The following is an 18249-nucleotide window of genomic DNA, read 5'->3' as shown; positions in this document are numbered from 1 at the left end:
TCATGGTGCCTGTTTGCTTTCGACAGAGTTATGAGTAAGGATACAGTCTCTAATGGAATGTGTGTGTGTATGTTTACACACAAGTGTAAGTAAAGCAGTATACTGCATTTTTCCATTTTTTAATCAAATGCATATTTGTTGCCAGAACTACCAACAGAGACAAGATGACAGGAATTTCTTTGAATAAAAAAATTATGCATGGAATATACATGAAACTTTTTTGGTTTTAGTGTAATATGCTTACGTGTTGATCATATATTACTTACCCTGCAACATTAAGGAATTGCGGGGATGGGGAAAAATACTCTTGTTTGCTGATGACATCTGTTCAAAAAAGCAGTCAGTCTGGTCAAGTGACCTACAGCCCTCTTACAAATTTCTGCCTGGTAATTAGATGTTAACGGTCCGTGCTGTGTGTGAGTGATTTCTGTGAATTTGAAAATAACGCAGTATTATTTTAAGAGCTTGGAGCACCTAAGGTGCTAAGTTTTCTTGTGAGTTACTGATCAGTCTTCTAGTGACTTTTTAGGTTGTTGAAAGGCACAGCACCTCAAAGATAGATTCTCTAAAGAGTAAGAGTATTCTTTTTTGTGACCACTCAGCAGGACTGGATTGTAAAGAGAATACCTCTTATTTAGGAATGTAACATGTGACTGGAAATCACAAAGAAACACTGACACAGCAGGGTTAAGAGACTCTGAACTGACAGTATGCAGCAGTGTAAGTTTAAAAGTCTTGTGAGACATCAAGAAAGAAGCAGGTCTGTCACTTGCATGTGAAGTGTATATGTCAGCTTGATGAAAGCCTTGAGCTATTTAGTTGGACTAGTCTATTCTAGATGTTAGGGGAGCCCAAAACAATCCATAGGAAAAATTTTCTTGCAGATTTTTCAGTGCTTATACCAGCCAGGTTATTACGTGTGTTCCCCCCTCATGCCCCATGCCGTGCAGTATTTTGATTTCCATACAAATTTTTCCAGCCTGACAGTTATGTGTTTTGAAATACTCACTTCATAACACAGAAGATTATTGGTATGTAATTTTTAGAGAGTTCTTACTAAAAATTAACAGTAAACCTGTAGCTCCCTCTGTCCTCCCCTCTGTTCTATTTTCCCACTTGGGGATATTCACTGATTAAAGAACTAAAATGAGAATTTGTGTGCTGTATTTTTGTCGTGATGATTGGAGAGTTGGGGTGGGGAAAGAGTTGAGTGGATTGAGTTTGAAGAGGTTGGAGTTTGGGTTTTGTTGTTTTTCTGCTCTGGGGGTGTTCTCTTTAGATTTAAGAAGATGAATAATAATAATAAGTGAATAATAATTTGTAATGCTGCAGAAATTTAAAGTATGATGGGAGCACTTAACAGTAGTTAACATGCTTAGAAATAAATACAGTGAAACGTCAAAAAGAGTACTGATTTCAAATTGCAGGTAACTGAGATGCTTGATGTATGAATTTATGTTAAAGGAGGAAGTTTTTCAGTTTATTGTTTTCAACACAGTGCATGATATCCATCTAAACAAAAAGCTAAAATTACTTGTAAATTTAATACCCTAACTGTTATGAATTTATAGTTTCTGCAAGGAAAAAAAAGAAAAAAGATACTGCTTATGCTTTTGAGACTTGTTTCACTGCTAGTTGGAAAGTTTTACTTTAGCAATTCAGTATCATTACTGTAAAAAAAAAGATGCCAGCTAATTCTCCTTGTTTAAGTGGGATAAAAATATTAAAAAAATTCTATGGTTAGGTCACTTCTAACTTTCCATTAGACAAATAACTGCAGTATTGGTACAGTTTTAGGTATTTTTGATGTCAAATAGCCAGTGTAATATTTATGCTTGGAATTCCCTTCCAAAAGGAAAATAAAATGTTTTAAATAGGGGTGTTTGTCTTTCCCTGCTTGTAAGTCAGAGGCATTCTTCGTTTTGTGATTTCTGCTGATGTTTTATAAATTCACAGCTTCACTTGAAAGCAAGTACTTGTGCTGTAGCTAGGCATCCCATATAACGTTTTTCAGTGGCTCATCTTTTGTCAGTGCTTCTGAGCTGTTAAAAATCAGTAAGAAAAAAATCAAGTTTGCTTTGCAAAGAACACATTCAAAGCTTAAGGTAGTCTGGATTTCTGTTTGTCTTTCAGTATGATGAACTACTATCTCTTTCGCTGTAGGCCGAGGGGAAAAATACCACTTTTCAGGAAATATACAATGTGCTTTCTTTTTTTTTCCAAGTATTTTAGTTCTGGCATGTAAACCTGATTGCAGGGTGAGCATCTTCATCTGACATTAGATGTGTTTTGAGTAATGATAGTTTTAATATCATTTAAAATTAACTATTTAATAGTTTTTGCCATCTTTCAAATGACATCTGTATTCTGCCTTGTGTATATATGATCTCAGCTGTTCAAGGTACACTCTTGCTGACCTCTTGAGCTGTTAATGTGCACTTGAGTAAGCTGAATGTTCTTTGGGTAAGCTGAAGATTGATACATCCCAGGCCTTGACAGCTGCAGTGTTTTTCTGTGCCAACTTCAGACAGTCTAAGCAGTCTTTTTTCCATAGAAATTGTTTGGCTCCCAGGGCCATACAGGGAAAAGCTTCACCAAGTCCATGAATTCTGCCAAGAGCTTAAAAATACTGTTTAAACTTCTTTTAATCTTAAAACTGTAATAATTTCTAACTATTACTCATTCCATTATACAAAATGCTTAATTAATCATACTACTTAGATTTAAATGAAATAGCTATTAACATGTTTGGCATGTTAAAAATAAGAAAGTCACATATGGTAACTCAACATTACTTGACTAATTTCTTAGTAATATTTTGTTGTCACAATGAAAAACTCTATACATTTCTGTGTAAACTTTCTTTTTGCAAGGTAGAGTTCTCATATTTTTAACTGCAGATGAAGTTGTGGTTTTTTGTTCGCTTGTATGCTTATTTTTCTCTACTGGTAACATGTATTTGAAGATGCATTTGTGTCCTTATTCTTTTGGCAGAAGTCCACTTAGGCAGGGTATTGCATAGTTTTGTTTTAGAGAAGTTTGCTTTTAGAGAAATTCAAGTACGTATTGAGTGCATAGTGAAAGGTATATGACGATTTAATTTAGAGTATCTGCTGATATAATTACAGCATTGGCTTATAGTTCTGTGTGTGCTCATTCATAATTTGCTGTAGTAACTTTAAATACCAGTTTGTTATCATCAAAAATAATCTACTTGTAATGAAGTATCATTGTTTTGCGGTTTTGGAAATTCCAGTGACTTTTCAGTTACTTCTGTAGGACTTGTGAAGGCTTTGGCTTGTATTTTCTGGTGATGATTGTTGTCAACTCTTAGCCTTTTCTGAGTGGCTGTTTCTTTGAAGTTTGTTTAGTGCCTATTCAATATTCCTTATTGCAAGGAAGATTTTTTATTTTAAATTAGGATGAATTTTTTAATGTTGTTTCATCTACTGTTCTTTTAGCACAGACAGCAGTGTCGCAGAACTTAGTTATATAAGGAGTGGCAATTTCACTGACATAAGTACAACTTGTGGCTGAGTTTACTCTTCTTTTAGACAACTTTTAAAGTACTCTGTTTGTGGAATAGTTATAGGTTCTTAGAGGTCAAATCAAACTGCTTATTCAATTAAAAGAGGTGGTTTTTACCTGAGTGTGTTTTCATTAGGAATGTTAGTTGAAACTTCATATTTTATATTTATATTATCAAAAGGAGATTTTGCAAAGTTTAGATAGAGTAAATGCCAGAGTACATGCTGGAGGAAGGGATGTGAAGACTTCCTTTCTGTTGTACATAAATATAGTACATATTTGTTCATTAGGAGCAAATACATATTACAGTGGTTTTCCTTTTGGCTTTTCTTTTTGTAATGAAAGCTGTGCTTAGAAGCATGTGGCTGAAAGTTGTGTGCTTTCCTGCATTCTTGGGATGCCTTGAACCGTTTCCCAGCTGGGACCTGAAGAGTTTAGAAATCTGCATGGTAGGACAAAAAGCAGACACCCCTGCTTTTGCAGGGAGTCTTGTGGTGTTTGATAGTGCTTCTTGGAGTCACGTAGAATCCCAAGGATCTCAGCTCTTCTAATAGATAAAAAAATAAGCAGAAAACCCAACAGCTACATCTGTGGTCTTGTATCTAGGACAGTAAAGGGGAAAGTTAAGGAAGCATGGTTATAAGCAAATCCAAGTCTTTAAACAGGCAAACAAAACTAATTACATATAGCTCATGAGGTAGTCAGTCAGCATCAGAAACTTTTGAGTGCTTGACTCAAGATTTCAGACTGTTTGCAGGCGGAATACTATTAGCAATTTGTTCTATTGGATCTTCTCTCTGCTGTAATTATTTCATGCCATTAGACTAATTTGCTAATGATTTTTGTTAGTTTGGTATAAAATACACTGTGAATTCTGTATTAAGTATAGAAAAATTATCAAACACGATTATCACTTAGTTTCTGTTCTCCATATTTCTGATCAGCTGAGCGATTTGAATTAAAATTATTTTAAAATTTGAGTAGATACAGTAGTTTATTCCGGTTATGATTCAAAGATTTCCTTACACTGAAAGGCAGCAAGGCTAGCGAAGGGTCTAGAACACAAGTCGCGCATGGAGAGGCTGAGGGAGCTGGAGTTACTTAGCCTGGATGAGGAGGCTCAGGAGTGACCTCATCACTCTCTACAATTGCCTGAAAAGAGGGTGTAGCCAGGTGAGGGTTGGTCTCTTTTCCCAGGCAACCAGCGACAGGACAAGAGGACACAGCCTTAAGCTGTGCCAGGAGAGGTATACAGTAGATATTAGGAGGAGTTGCTACACACAAAGAGTAATTGGGTACTGGAATGGGCTGCCCAGGGAGGTCATGGAGTCACTGGAGTTCTTTAAGAAAAGACTGGACGTGGCACTCAATGCCCTGGTCTAGCTGACATGGTGGTGTTGAGTCATAGGCTGGACTCGATGATCTCAGAAGTTTTTTCCAGCCTAATTGTTTCTGTGAAAGTACTATCATTTAGCCTGTAAGAACTACTGATGTAATTCAAAATAATTAAAAAGAAATCATATATTCTTTGCTGTTGTTTAGTGGAGTTTAGTCTGGCTTTGTGGCTTGTTTTTTGTTTGGTTGTTTTTTGTTTGTTTTCCTCTTGACTTTGCAGCATAAACACAGTATTTTTTTAGATGTTAAAACTACTCTGAATCCACCTTGTGTGTAGATCCTAGTGCCTGTTGGAAGGCTACAGCAGTTCTTCCCAATCTAAAAATAATTTTTATTTTTTATTCTGTTTCTACCTGAAAAGAAGCTGTAGGTCATGCCTAGTTCACAGTGTACACATTGTAACTCTTCAGGTGGCGTGACAAGGCATTTTCTGGAGATGGTGTCGTTTTTTTGAGGACACATGAAATGGTGCACACTTTTTACAGTCTTTCCCACTAGATGCATAAATTTCAGGATACTAAGTGCATAAGGTGATAGCACGCAATGAGCCGTAGTACTTTTTTTCATTTGCTGAGTAACCCAATTAAGATGGTGCTTACTGTTTATCTTTTAACTTAGTTCTGAGCTGAAAGTTACCCTATTTTTAACACTTGTATTGAACAAAGACTTGGATACTGATGTGAAATCATTTGAGTTACTAATTATATGGTGTACGGTTTAGGCTTTGTGTTACCTTTCTTCAAAAATGAATGTGGTCATGCACTATAGGGCACCATAATCCACTTAGTTACTATTTGTTTGCATGCAGCAGGGTCACTTTTGGTTTTGAAAAGGGTCCTTACATTAGTAACTGAGTTTGGTTAGAGAAGGATTGTGGTTTTTTCAAGTTTTTAAAAGACATCTTATTCCTCTTTTCTTTCTGCACAAAGTTTTTTGGTTTTGGAAATTCAAGAAACACAGTCAACATTTTAAAAACTGTGTACAATCCATGAAAGACAGTTAGTTGAAATTTTTCTGCTTTTAAGAAAGCAGAACTCTTTCTGGTGTAGTACATTTTGCATAAGCTAATAATGGTCTTGAATTACAAGATCTTTGTGGCAATTTGGTTTTTAACATTTAGGTTTGACATTAGAAAGAATTTCTTGTCAGTCGTTGGAGCAAGCTACCCCGGGAAGTGGGTGAGCTGCCATTCCTGGTGGTATTGAAAAGCCACGTAGATATGCCACTTAGGGATTAGCGGTGGACTTGGCAATGTTAGGTTACTGGTTGGATGCATTGAACATAAATGTCTTTTCCAGTCTAAATGATTCTCTGTTTCTAAAAAACCAGTAGACATAGCTTCACTGTCATGATTTTTGCCTGTTGAATAGGTCTAGCTGCCAATATGATGGGTTTGGCTTACTAGTCCCTAATTTTATGTTAGACTGTTTTAGTAAATTTCTAGTCCTAGTCTGGACTATGGTTTATGTACACATGCTTTCTTATTGGTCTTTATCTTTTGCTGACTTTTTTTTTTCTCCCCTAACATTTTTATATAATTAACACATGGATTTATATTGTAAAATAACTAATATTGGTGCTTCCAGTAATAAAATCATATTGGAATAAGAATACACCAGTGAGAAATAACAACTAATGTGTAGTAGAAAACACAAATGTGGGAAAGCTTTTATCCGATGTCTAGTTTTCACAAACTTTCTGTAGTCTATTTGTAAAGAATATTGTTTTCTTCCTCTCACTTTATTTTTTTTCAGAAACTTCTGTATATTGCAGGTTAGATGAGTGTGTGTTGGAAGACTGTTTCACTGCATGTTTTGAAATAAAGAGCTGCATGTGGTAAAACTTAATGTTGAAGCATGTATTCCAGGCTTAATATTTAATAGAAATTGTGTCAGTAACAGTATTAGGTATAGCATAAGGCAGTCTTGTTTGAATGATATAATTTGTACTGCTGTATGTTGCATTGCATACTCTTTTGATGTTGATTGTAGGTGTTTGTTTTACTTCAAAATTCTGTGTGGTTAAAACTTTGTTTATTCAAGAGAACCGTTTGCTGTGGTTTTGTCCTTCATGGAACAGTGAGCAACTTGCAGGGAATTCTTGCTAGAATAGGAGGTTTTTTGTAATTGTCTTTTGAATATGCTCAGTATAGCTTTTGTTTGTAAAAGGCATTATACATGTAATGTGTTTTTTTTTTTTTTTTTCTCCTATTTCTAAGGCTGATAAAGAATTTGTGTGGTCTCTTTGGAAATGTCTCCAAGTGTCAAATCCAGATCTTACTCAAGCTGTCAGCTTGGTTGTGGAAAGGTGAGTTTGAAGATTTAACATGTTACTAAAACCGAAAGCACCCAACCTCCACTTCTGATGGAAGTTGTTTAAATAAGTAAGAAAGATAAATATTCTTTATCTTTCTAATTGAGAACTATGTAGAATTCCAAAAATGTGTTGAAAAAGTTTTGTGAAATTTTGTCAAGAGTGCCTAGAATATGTTGCAAGTTTTGTTTTGTCTGGTGAAAGTTGAAGCATGCTTTAAAATGTGTTCTCACCGAGATTGCTGTGCTGCAGTTGAATACAATTTTTAAATGACAAATGTACCTCATATCTTGTTTTCCTGTTGAAAGAGCAGGAGGAGGTAAATGACATTTTCCAGTATCATGAGTTGTTGGATAACACTTACATGTATATATTATGTTTATCTGAATTCTTAAGGAAGTGAAAAGCTAAGACTTGGTAATAGAAGATGCTGACTTGGAAGGGGTCAGGATCATTGAGTCGTACTCCTGGCCCTGTATGGGACACCCTAGGAGTCACACCATGTGCCTGAGAGCATTGTCCAAATGCTTCTTGAACTCTGTCAGGCTGGTGCTGTGACCACTTATCCTGGGGAGCCTGTTCAGTGCCCAGCCATCCTCTGGGGGAAGAACTACCTGTCAAAAGCTTCCTTCTCCATTAGCGCAGACAAGTGGGATCTTTTCTGCAGCTTATTCCTCTGAGGATATTAATGATGATGATTTTTTCATGATATTTAGTATTATCTGATTCCTATAAAAGTTAATCATCACAGTATGCAGTTAATTGTTTTGGAGCGCTAATATTTAATAAAAATTCAGAATTTTTGTAGGCCAAAGATACAGAGAATGTGAATGAGATGACTGTCAAAATTGAAACAATTATCTTAGGGTGCCATGAGTTTCCTCTTTTAAAATGAAAAAGTGGATTTTTTTGAAAAGAAAAAAAATAGGATTTTAACTTTTTAAAATGACCTACCAATTTTACTTGGGAAGCTTCTTACAGATTCATGAGGGGTCCTGGCTCCTTTGGGTTTCCATTCAGTGTTTTGATCTTAGAAGGCATGTTTTGATGTTCACGTATTTCCTTTCAGGATTTCATCTGTACATGTTCTTTTACTTGTGAAAATATAGCATTAATTCCTTTAGCTGGGAGTGCATTTCACAGAAGCATGGAATTGTTAGGGCTTGAAGGGACCTCTGGAGATGATCTAGCGCAGGCCCTCTCCCAAGGCAGGGTCACCTAGAGCAGGTTACACAGGGATGTGTCCAGCTGGGTTTTGACTGTCTCCAGAGAGTAAGACTCCACAACCTCCCTGGGCAGCCTGTTCCAGTGCTCTGCCATCCTCAATGCAAGGAAGTTCGTTCACATGGTGAGGTGAGACTTGTGTTTTAGTTCATGGCCGCTGCTCCTCATCCTGCCATTGGGCAGCACTAATAGGAGTCTGACACCACTCTCCTGACACCTGCCTTTGAGATATTTCTATGTATTGATGAGATCCCCTCTCAGTCACTCTTTGCTATAGTGTTGTCCCATGTTCTGCCTAGCATAAAGCAATGAAAGTTTTTGTCCAAAAATACAGTGCAATCATGTAACTAGAGCTAATATTATAAGGATTCATATCCAAAGGAAGAAATTGATGGTGTAAGGACATGCAGCTTATTTTAAGGCAGCTGTTATTGGGGAGTTCACATGTGGTCACCAATGATGATATCAGGTAATTGTTGGCTTTATACTGGGCTGTATAATTGCAGAGAGTAGTAGCTTGGCTGTTTAGACAGTATACTATTTTTATTACTGCTTGCATATTTGATTTGGGAAATCATTTTAATATATGATGAAGACTGAGGCACAAATTTATAGCATCCTTCATTTATGTTGAAATGCAAAATTGTAATGATTTGTTTCATAATAAAATTTGGTCATGTTTTCATGAGGACAGTGGTGATAGAATTCATCTTCTCAAAACATAAAAAATGAGAGAACTGGTTAAATATATGAATATGGTACTTAATATATGTGAACATACATTACATATATATAAGCACAATTATATTAAAAACATTAAAAATCTTTAATGTCCTAACCACATTTTCTAGATTGCTGAACAATATGGAAAATTGTAGTTCTTTGGCGTGAGGCTTAAGAAGACAGAAACAGGTGTTCAGGCTTATTTGCATTCTTTATTCATGTTGCATATAAAAATAATCAGAATATTAGGATGAATTGAAGCATAGAGGTGATAGAAAGCATACATTTAAATAATGGTCAATAAATGAATTATTTATTATTATTATTTCAATTGTGTGCCTGTATAAGATACAGTATCTCTTCTTTGTTTATTATTCTTCATGTCTAGGAATATTTTTATGTTTGATAGTTGTCCCTTGCTTTAAATTATTTTATGTTTTATTTAGAACAAAATGTGGTAATTTTTTGTGTTATCCTGATTGATGCAATGAATATGGGGCTGGTAGATACCACCTTGATGCACGCAAGCATAAGCTGAATTTTTTGTATGTGTTTTCCACTGTATAGAGGCTGGTGATTTGTGCTTGTGTGTGAAACGCTTCCAATATACTTCTGTTAACATGCTTGTCTAGTTTTTTTTATGTCCTCTACTCTCTTAGAATTACACTAATGCTTTAGAACACCTTTGTGAACTCAAGGCTATACGTGTATATCACAGCTTTTCCATGCTTCTCTGAACTGTGGAATTAAGAAAGAAGAAATTGCTTCCACAGCATCTTTTTAGGTCTTATCGTTACTCCTGAGAATCCTGGAATAGGTTTGGATAAAACCAATTCAGTATATAGGAGTTTTATTAATCACAACTTTGAACTTTGGGGTTGCTTTGATTTGACAGATGGAGCAATAGTGTATATTTTTGTCTTTAATTGATGTAGCTTCATCTCTTTTGCCTGAGAATGGTCTAATTGCCACTTTGGAAATAGTTTCTAGCCCAGCTTTACCTGTGAATCTTCTGCACAACCAAATTACAGCCCCATATATTCTATCCTAACTTCTCCTGTTATTACTTTCCATAATGATTTCCTAAGTAACTTCAGTTTCATGACTGTACCTCTTCACACTCTTATCCTTTCAGAAAGGTTTTTGTCTTATTCCCTACCTTATTGGAGTAAATAATTTTTTTTTATGCTAGTATCAGTTTATCTTAGTTCCAGTACGTAGATTGGCTTTCCAGGGAATCTGCTATCTAACACTGCTGCTGTCTAGAAAATTACAGGACAAGAGATTTTCTGGCTTTGTTAATCTAGGAAAAAATACATTAGTTTAAAGAGTTTAAGAGATGGGATGACCACATAACAGTTATAAGTGAAATGATTCTTGAGGGATGTCACTTGGGAGCATCTTTGCTGCTTGCAGCCCATTTTTCTATATTTTACACAGTTGTATCAGATGAGCTGGAAATTGGAAATTTACACTTAAATGTTATAAAAACTGTTTAAGTCTTAGAGACTTTTTTTCCTTCTGTATTATGTTCTGTATTATGAACAACAGAGACCCAGTCATATCCAAATTTATAACATTTTCTGCCTTGCAGTGAGATTTTGAGATAGAAACAAGCAGAATGGAATGGATTTAAACATTTTTAAATTTCTTTTTGTGACATGGGTACTACCATTGTTTGCATAGCTTCATTTTTCAGTGTGTTCTTTCCACCAAAAATTCCACAACTGAGAAACAGTCCCCACCAAATCATTGTTAGAGACTGCCTGAGGTCGTAAGCCAGATATGTAGTAGAGGCAGGTAGAATCTAAAAAAACACAGGCATGGGAAACCTAGATCATATATCTATAAAGAATCAAATAATATTGTCCAGTGGATTTCAATCATTAAATTGATGAAAGAGACAGCCAGGCTTTCTTCACGATATTACAGTGACAAGAATAAAATAATGCAGGACAAAATGTTCACTTACAACCTTACAACTTGCCCCACAGATTTGTGATGAAGAAAAGAAAATATGTATTAGGAGGAATTGAGTGGGCAGTACTAGCTTCAGAGTAAGGTAATTTATATTTATAGCATTAGACAACTCCAGATAATATCTTTTTCCAAACAAACAAGGAGAATATAGAAGATGTAATTTGGGGGACATAGGCGGAAATTACTAGTACCTTGCCATTATTTGTCTGTTATTTTCAAATGCTTTCATGGTCCCAAAATAGAAGTTAGTCTGCCCTAAAATTGTAAAAATGTAGCTTGTACCTTTTTATGGCTATGCTGCTGATTCCTGTAATACACCAATGATATTATACTTTTCAGCAGTCTTTGCAGTTCTTGCTGGATAACTGTAACTATATTCCCAATTTAATATTCAGATATAAACAAAAAATTATCTTTACTGTGCAAATGAGAAATGCCTTTGGGATATGTAAAAGCCTCCAGGTATTTTCAAACAAGCCATTGTAAAACTACCACTCATGTTAGTATACTTTCCAGCTACTTTAAATACTATTGATCTCAATATTATGTAAAGAGTATGCTATTTCTAGTTCACTGCCTTTTGAAAGATTTTTTTTTTAGGGTTTAAAAAAAAGGTGCAAGAAAATAGCTCTTATTAGCTAAATGTATGTGTAAACTGAAATGGAGTTGGGGTTCAGATGAGAGTGTCAAAGGTTTTGAAATAGTTTTGCAAACTTCAGAGCTCTGCTTTAAGGCTCTTCCTTCTATAGTACGTGGAATCTTGACGAGTCAACAGACTAATTTTCCTCTAGGGCTTCTAGCTGATTTGTTTCCTTTCTTGTAGAAGGGGATGTAGCAGGATCCATTAATGATCAAACTGTGGCGGTGATACAAGACTTGGTAGATGTACGTGGGGATTGTATTGTGCTAGATGATACCCTTACAGACACCTTTGGCAAGCTTGCCTTACACACAGGGGTTTTTCCACATCTAAATTTCAAGTGTGCTATGTATTGCAGGTCTTAACAAAAGGAAAGAATGAATTTATCATTTCAGGCCTCTCTAAGAAACAGTGGCAGTCTGAATGTTAGTGCCAGCGATTGAGAGTTTTGTTCTTGTTCTTCCTGAGTAGTTACATCTGTCTAAAGGTGAACAGATGGACAAAAATATGGCTGAAAAGCAAGACATCAAAAATAACCAGAGAATTTTTGGAAAGGTAATTGCAGGAGCTTACACTGTGGTTTGCAGCATCCTGTGAATAGCAAATAGTGAAAGAAACATAAACAGGTTAACATAGATTCTTCACTGACTGATGACATGCAGATGTACTGAAAATAGCAAGTATTTTTTATGTAATAGGGTAAGTGAATGGGCTGTATGAATGAATGCTGTAGGTTGCCTATGTTAATTGAAAAAATTAAAAATCAGTATCTTGCATCTTTTGAAAGTTGATACACATTGGGCAGAAGCTTTCTTAGAACACCCTTTTATAAATTACCCAGAAGCACAATGACAGGAGGACAAGCATGTAAACAAGGTGCCATTACCATTTTGTCACTGAATTTAAAATACAGTGGACTACCCAGTTATTATCACTCAATACAGTGGACAGAATAATAGAGCGTAAGAGTACAACCTTTTTGGCTAAGGTCAAATAATTGTGATTTTCTACAGTTAATGAAAGTTTAATATCCTGTTTCATTAAAAATTCTCAGAACGTTGAACATAAGTCAACATTCCATGGAGAAGAAGGTATTATGCAGTTTGCGTGTGTGCATATCTGCATATCGGAGCACAAAATATTGACATGATAATTGCAGTCAAGCCTGATTGAACAGTGGCCTCTGGGAATTCAGCTGGTGTTGTACCAACTGGATGGCTGCTCAGGACACAGTTTGAAATGCAAGGTGCAAGTTAGCACTTTATTCAGCACAGGCAGGCATCATTTAAAAATCCTTGGGGGAAACCCTGGTGATGTGCAGATGTTAAAGCAGTCTGTTCTGAAGTGCTGATATTTTGAACACTGTAAAAGACTTGCGTATTTTAGATGAAAAATGCTTGCAAAATTACTGGGCAAAAATGTCGCTATTTTCTGTACTACTTCAGTGTGAAATAGATGTTGCTTAAAATAAGACATCATCATATGCTTAAAATGAGAGGCTTATTCCTTAATACACCATCTAATGAATTAAATCAATCAAGTTAGAGATGCAAGAAAATTTATGTTCTTGTAATGATGCCTTTTCATTTTGATACATATAATGTAATGTTGAACTAGCTCTGTAGATAATTTGCTAAGGAAACTATTTCATTTAACATTTGTAATTAGATCATAAATTATTTTTGTAAAGAATCAAAAATAGGTATATATATTTTTTTATAGAAAGTAACTGCTATCTTAGAAAAGTGCAAAATATGTGGTGTTCATTTAAATTCCTTTTTGCTCCGTGCTGTCTGAATCTTTTAAAAGTACTATTTTTAAGTATTAAAAGAAAAAGATGTATATCAATTGTAATTCATCATGAATTATTAGGATCTTCTAGAATCTTAGATGCAATTAAACTCTTGATTAAATGAAAACTGTTTAACTCTGGTTCTGTGGTTTGGTTTTTTATTTTTTTAAAGCAGTTCTTAATCCTGATGGAAATACAGTAAAGTTTCTGCTCGGAAGAATAAGGCATAGGCTGTGTTTCTGCTAACCACTGACGGTGCAATCAGAGGGATGTGACTGTACATAGTAATTACAATATTGGTGCCATATTTACCATAACATTGATAGTCTGTGCTCTACAACTTCACTTTGCACATGGGTGATTAATTATCTAATTAATACAAACAGAGAACGTGTGTATTGTGGAAGTCTGTAAAATACTTGGAAGTTGGAGGACAGGGATATAAGGCAATTAAATTTAAGCTGCATCACACAAACTGATATTTAATAGCCGTTTTAGTTCTGCAGCCTTTAGAATCAACAAAGTGTCTTTGAAAAGTAACAATGTTTCTAGAAGCAGTTTATATTCGTTGGAGATATACTGTTAAAATGCAGCATTTTAACATTAGCATTTACTGTTTTACCATACTGTCCAAAGTTTGGAGTGTAATCTTAACTTTCTATTTAAGGCCAAATTTGTAGATACGTTTTTGGTTTTGGAATGTTTTGGTTGTTGTTTTGTTTTTTGGGTTTTTTTGTTAATTAATTTTCTTTTTAAATTCAGCAGTTTGGAAAACTGAAAGGATTCAGTATTCTGTGAAACGTGTAAAAAGCAAATTCAATTTATTAGTTAAATTTATTTTCATTTAATTGATGTAAATGTGACATAATTATGTACAACTCCAAGTTACTTTTTCTTGACAAATGGTTAAGTGCTTGTTTGATTAAGACCTGTGGTACAATACAGGATACCTCTTTGCTCATACTGCATTTGGTGAAGAATTTAGGGTGTTGTTTTTAGAAACTTGAACACACTTCTCACTACTAAAATATTAAGGTTTTTGCTGGTTTTGTACCTCATTTGTAGATAAGTGTTTTCTCATAGTCTAATGTTTCATCTTTGGCAAGCCATTAAAACATCAAGAATATTGTCTTGTTGCATAATGAGTAAGGTGTAATACAGGAAGAAAATCATAACACAGGAAATGTGTCAAGCTTAAGAATATTTTCTCAGTTTCTTCATTTTTGTGGGAAGCTAAATCTCGATAATCTTTGTAGCTAAATGCATCTGTGTTAAACATTTAAAATAGGTAGTACTCATGGGAAAACTATTTGGAGCTTAAAACTTGTACAAATTGACAGCCTCTCTTCACTCCATTTTTCATCCTAAAGAAGTCTGCAAATATTCTTAGCTCACATCATTATTGCTCATCAGTGATTCTAATTAGCTAAACAGGAGTTTGTCTCAGTCATTGATCATCATCAGCTTCTTGACAGTGCCTGAATTTTTCTCCCTGTATTCCAGTGGACTTCTAAAATACATTTAAAATACATAACAGCTCAATGAATAAAGTGGTTTGAAGATTTTTTTCTTAATATTTGTTACCCTTTTAAAAAATAATAGGTGATTACTGCAATTCCTACCAAGTCTCATTTTAAGGTGTGACAGCAGATCCAAATATATGTAAGTTGCAGTCAGATAAACTGTTTTGAGTGTCTGTGGGGAACTATCCTGTAACAAGCATGTGAAAACATCCCATGCCATGAGGAAAAACTGCTGATAAAGTTGCATATGAGTTTGCAGTTTATGCTTTAGGCTTCTGACAATGTCCATTGTGTGTCTCACTTCTAATTATTAGAACATTTTTCTTTAGCTGTGGATAGTTACTTGTGAAGCTGTTTTTGGGGGCATTAGCACAGCATGTGGCATCTAGAGAGCTTGAAAGAAAACATCATAAAGGCAAAAAAAATTAAATTAGTTGAAACTTTCCCCACTCATTATATTGATGATAGATCTGTGTTTATAAACCATGTTCTTTAATGTCTTTATTTGAAGGAGTGTTTTACCAAGCACTGGATAGGCAGGAAATGCTGCATTTAACTTGAGATGCATTTTGCATTGTTGGCTAGCGTGTATCTCTGTTACAGGCACATTTTTTGCTTTAACAGTGATCTGGGTTTTTTTTCCTCTCCAGTCCCAGACTTTATTCTTTGAAGCCCTTTTGTGAAACCATGTCCTAAGGTCAGAGGGTTCCATAGATTATTGACTACCAATAATAAATCAGAATTAGGTGTGCATATGTCAGAGCAGTTTGTTCTTTCACTTGGTTCTTGGTTTACTTATTCACTTTCTTTCTGTTGTCTTCTTAAAATAAATTTTAAAAAAATCAACACCCACCCACCCCCAAGTGTAAAGTTCCTTAGGGGAAATTTACCTAACTTACCAGGTTTTCAGGTCAATTAAGACATTAGAAAACAAGTTTAATAATAATTTTCAAGTGATGATTGCATGGTTGAGTTAGGAGGCTAGCTAATTATGCAGTTTTTCTCTTGATTTGGTCTTGTTTTACAAAAGACTGACTTTGAGAGAGGAGATGATGGTTAGAGTTGGGAAGATGATGGCGTATTGTGGGTGGTAGACTTAAGGTTAGGATTCCTCTGAGGGCTGGAGGCAATGCTGTTCAGTGGATCATGGGGCTTGTGTGTGTTTGTTGTTAATTGTATGATTCTTTCTGTGTCTGCCCCTGACTATTCTAAGTACTTTGTAGTAAAGATCTACTTTCTTTTTTACTTTCTGAAGCTCTTAGGATGTTGGATCAACTAGCTGTGTGTGTGTGTTAATCTGAAATTCTTAAGTTGTCTAGCTGGAATTAAGACCTGAGGAAATTTATCATGTTACATTTCCTATAGTTTAGACATAGATCAATATAGGTCTGTCACTTCCTTAGATAGATTATGGAGTAGCATACTTATGAGAGAGTGACACCTTGCTCCCCAAATATTTGGGGTTTGATTACTGTAACTATTGTCTTTTAGGAAGTGTAATTGTTGATAGCCATTTAGGACCCCACAGCAACATAACTAAGTATGAAGAAGCATTAACATTTCTATATTGGAACAGTTTTTGTTTCATTTATGTTGGGGAATAATGTCCATTGTGTGTCATGAGCAATATGTCTCCTTCAGGAACATGTACAGATTTTTGGGTTAATTGTTACACAAATAAACTATTCAGACATTTTTGCTTACTAATTCCTGTTCTTTAAGGTTGCCTGACATCTTGTAGTACGAAGTTTTATGTACTTACCAGAAAGTTTTTTACTGTTTTTTAAAACATGGCTGAGAATGTGACTTCTGTTAGCTAGATATGTGTTATAAACAGGGTGAATCTGTCTCATAACCTATGGTGTTTTGAAACCTGTTGGTTCTTTTGGCTTTGGTGCTTAATTCTTCTTCTTTTCTTGAAAGGACAGCGTAACTCTTGGAATGCATGAAATCGTTTCATATTTGCATGAATTTCTGTAATTGCAGTCTACTTAGTTTTGTTCTTGTAGGTGGTCAAAGATCAACTATGAAAAACTGTTCTGCACTACTTATTTTACTGCTCATGTCTTACAATTGCATGGTGGTTCTGATTGCAGGTGATCAGATGCTGTGATGTTACTATCTGATGTTCATTTTTCTGTCTCAGTTGAAATAGTATATACATTTCAGAAATGAATTATCTTTTTGAATACTAGTTGAATATTCATGATCTGACTTTTCTCATTACAGTGTTGAGTTATTTTCTTTATGAAGTAGATTTTTTTTAATGTCATACACCTGCTTAGACTTCTTCTCATAAATTTTTATTTTTCCTAAGCTAAATGTAGCTTAAATGCATACCTTTTCAGATAGGTTTTTCTTAGTTTTCTTCAAGTCCACAACACATCAGTGCTTCTATATTTGCAATTGGAGAGAGCTATTTTGAGTTACGATGCCTTGAGACCTGAGTTTCCAAAATTGTCACTTTAAATTCCATACCATTTTTCTTTAATTTTTTGTTTACTCAAGATCAGACTAGGTATTTTAGCAGTCATATAACTTTATTAAAAACCCCCATGTTATTGGATAGCCTGACAGTGTAGTTTAGTCTTTAAAATAGCTGGTAGCATTAGACTACACAGTGATACCTAATAGTGGAGAAAAATAATTTCCATATATCTACTATCCTTATTGGCCGCTGTTACAAAATACTTTGGGAGATTAGCATTTTATGTGCAGCTGGATATTTTCATTCACTTTAGATCAGATTTACGGACTCATGTGTATTAGTGTTTCATTCCCTTCCAGCTCTGAAACATTGCTTATTTGGTACAGTTGCTCGAGTAGGATACTCTGGCTTCCATAGGTGGCTGATATCAGCCGTGATGAAAGTTTTAACTGTATTGTGAGAACAGGGATAATCTGAATGAATTTCTACTTCTGTCACCTGTGGTGCTGGCATTTGCATGAAGTATTTGGACATTTTTAGGGAATAAGCCTTTTGAATATCCTTACTGTTGCAACATTTGTTTTCTTTCTGCCTAAAACAGAAGCCAGTAAGGGCATCACTATTTGAAACTCACTTATGAAATAAGATAGCAATGAGATGACGTGCTTTGTTTAACAAACCATTAATGAGTCATCAGCCCTCA

At 35.0% G+C, this 18249-nt stretch overlaps 1 protein-coding gene across 9 annotated transcripts in view; it reads left to right on the top strand.

The window, feature by feature from the left end:
• The window catches only part of CNTLN (centlein), a 185189-nt gene that overhangs the window by 9802 nt on the left and 157138 nt on the right, over positions 1–18249 (top strand). For 8 of the 9 annotated variants that reach the window (XM_085042179.1, XM_085042177.1, XM_085042175.1 and 5 more), the window contains exon 2: positions 7142–7230. The exons of the other annotated variant lie outside the window; for it this stretch is intronic. In XM_085042179.1, the coding sequence (XP_084898305.1) occupies positions 7142–7230 (89 nt within the window). The remainder of the gene's footprint in view (positions 1–7141; positions 7231–18249) is intronic. 9 annotated transcript variants of the gene reach the window in all.

The sequence above is a fragment of the Lichenostomus cassidix genome, chromosome Z (genome assembly GCF_008360975.1).
Source record: "Lichenostomus cassidix isolate B80296 chromosome Z, HeHo_3.0, whole genome shotgun sequence".
Taxonomy (NCBI): Eukaryota; Metazoa; Chordata; class Aves; order Passeriformes; family Meliphagidae; genus Lichenostomus; species Lichenostomus cassidix.
This window is presented reverse-complemented; position numbering and strand designations above follow the sequence as displayed.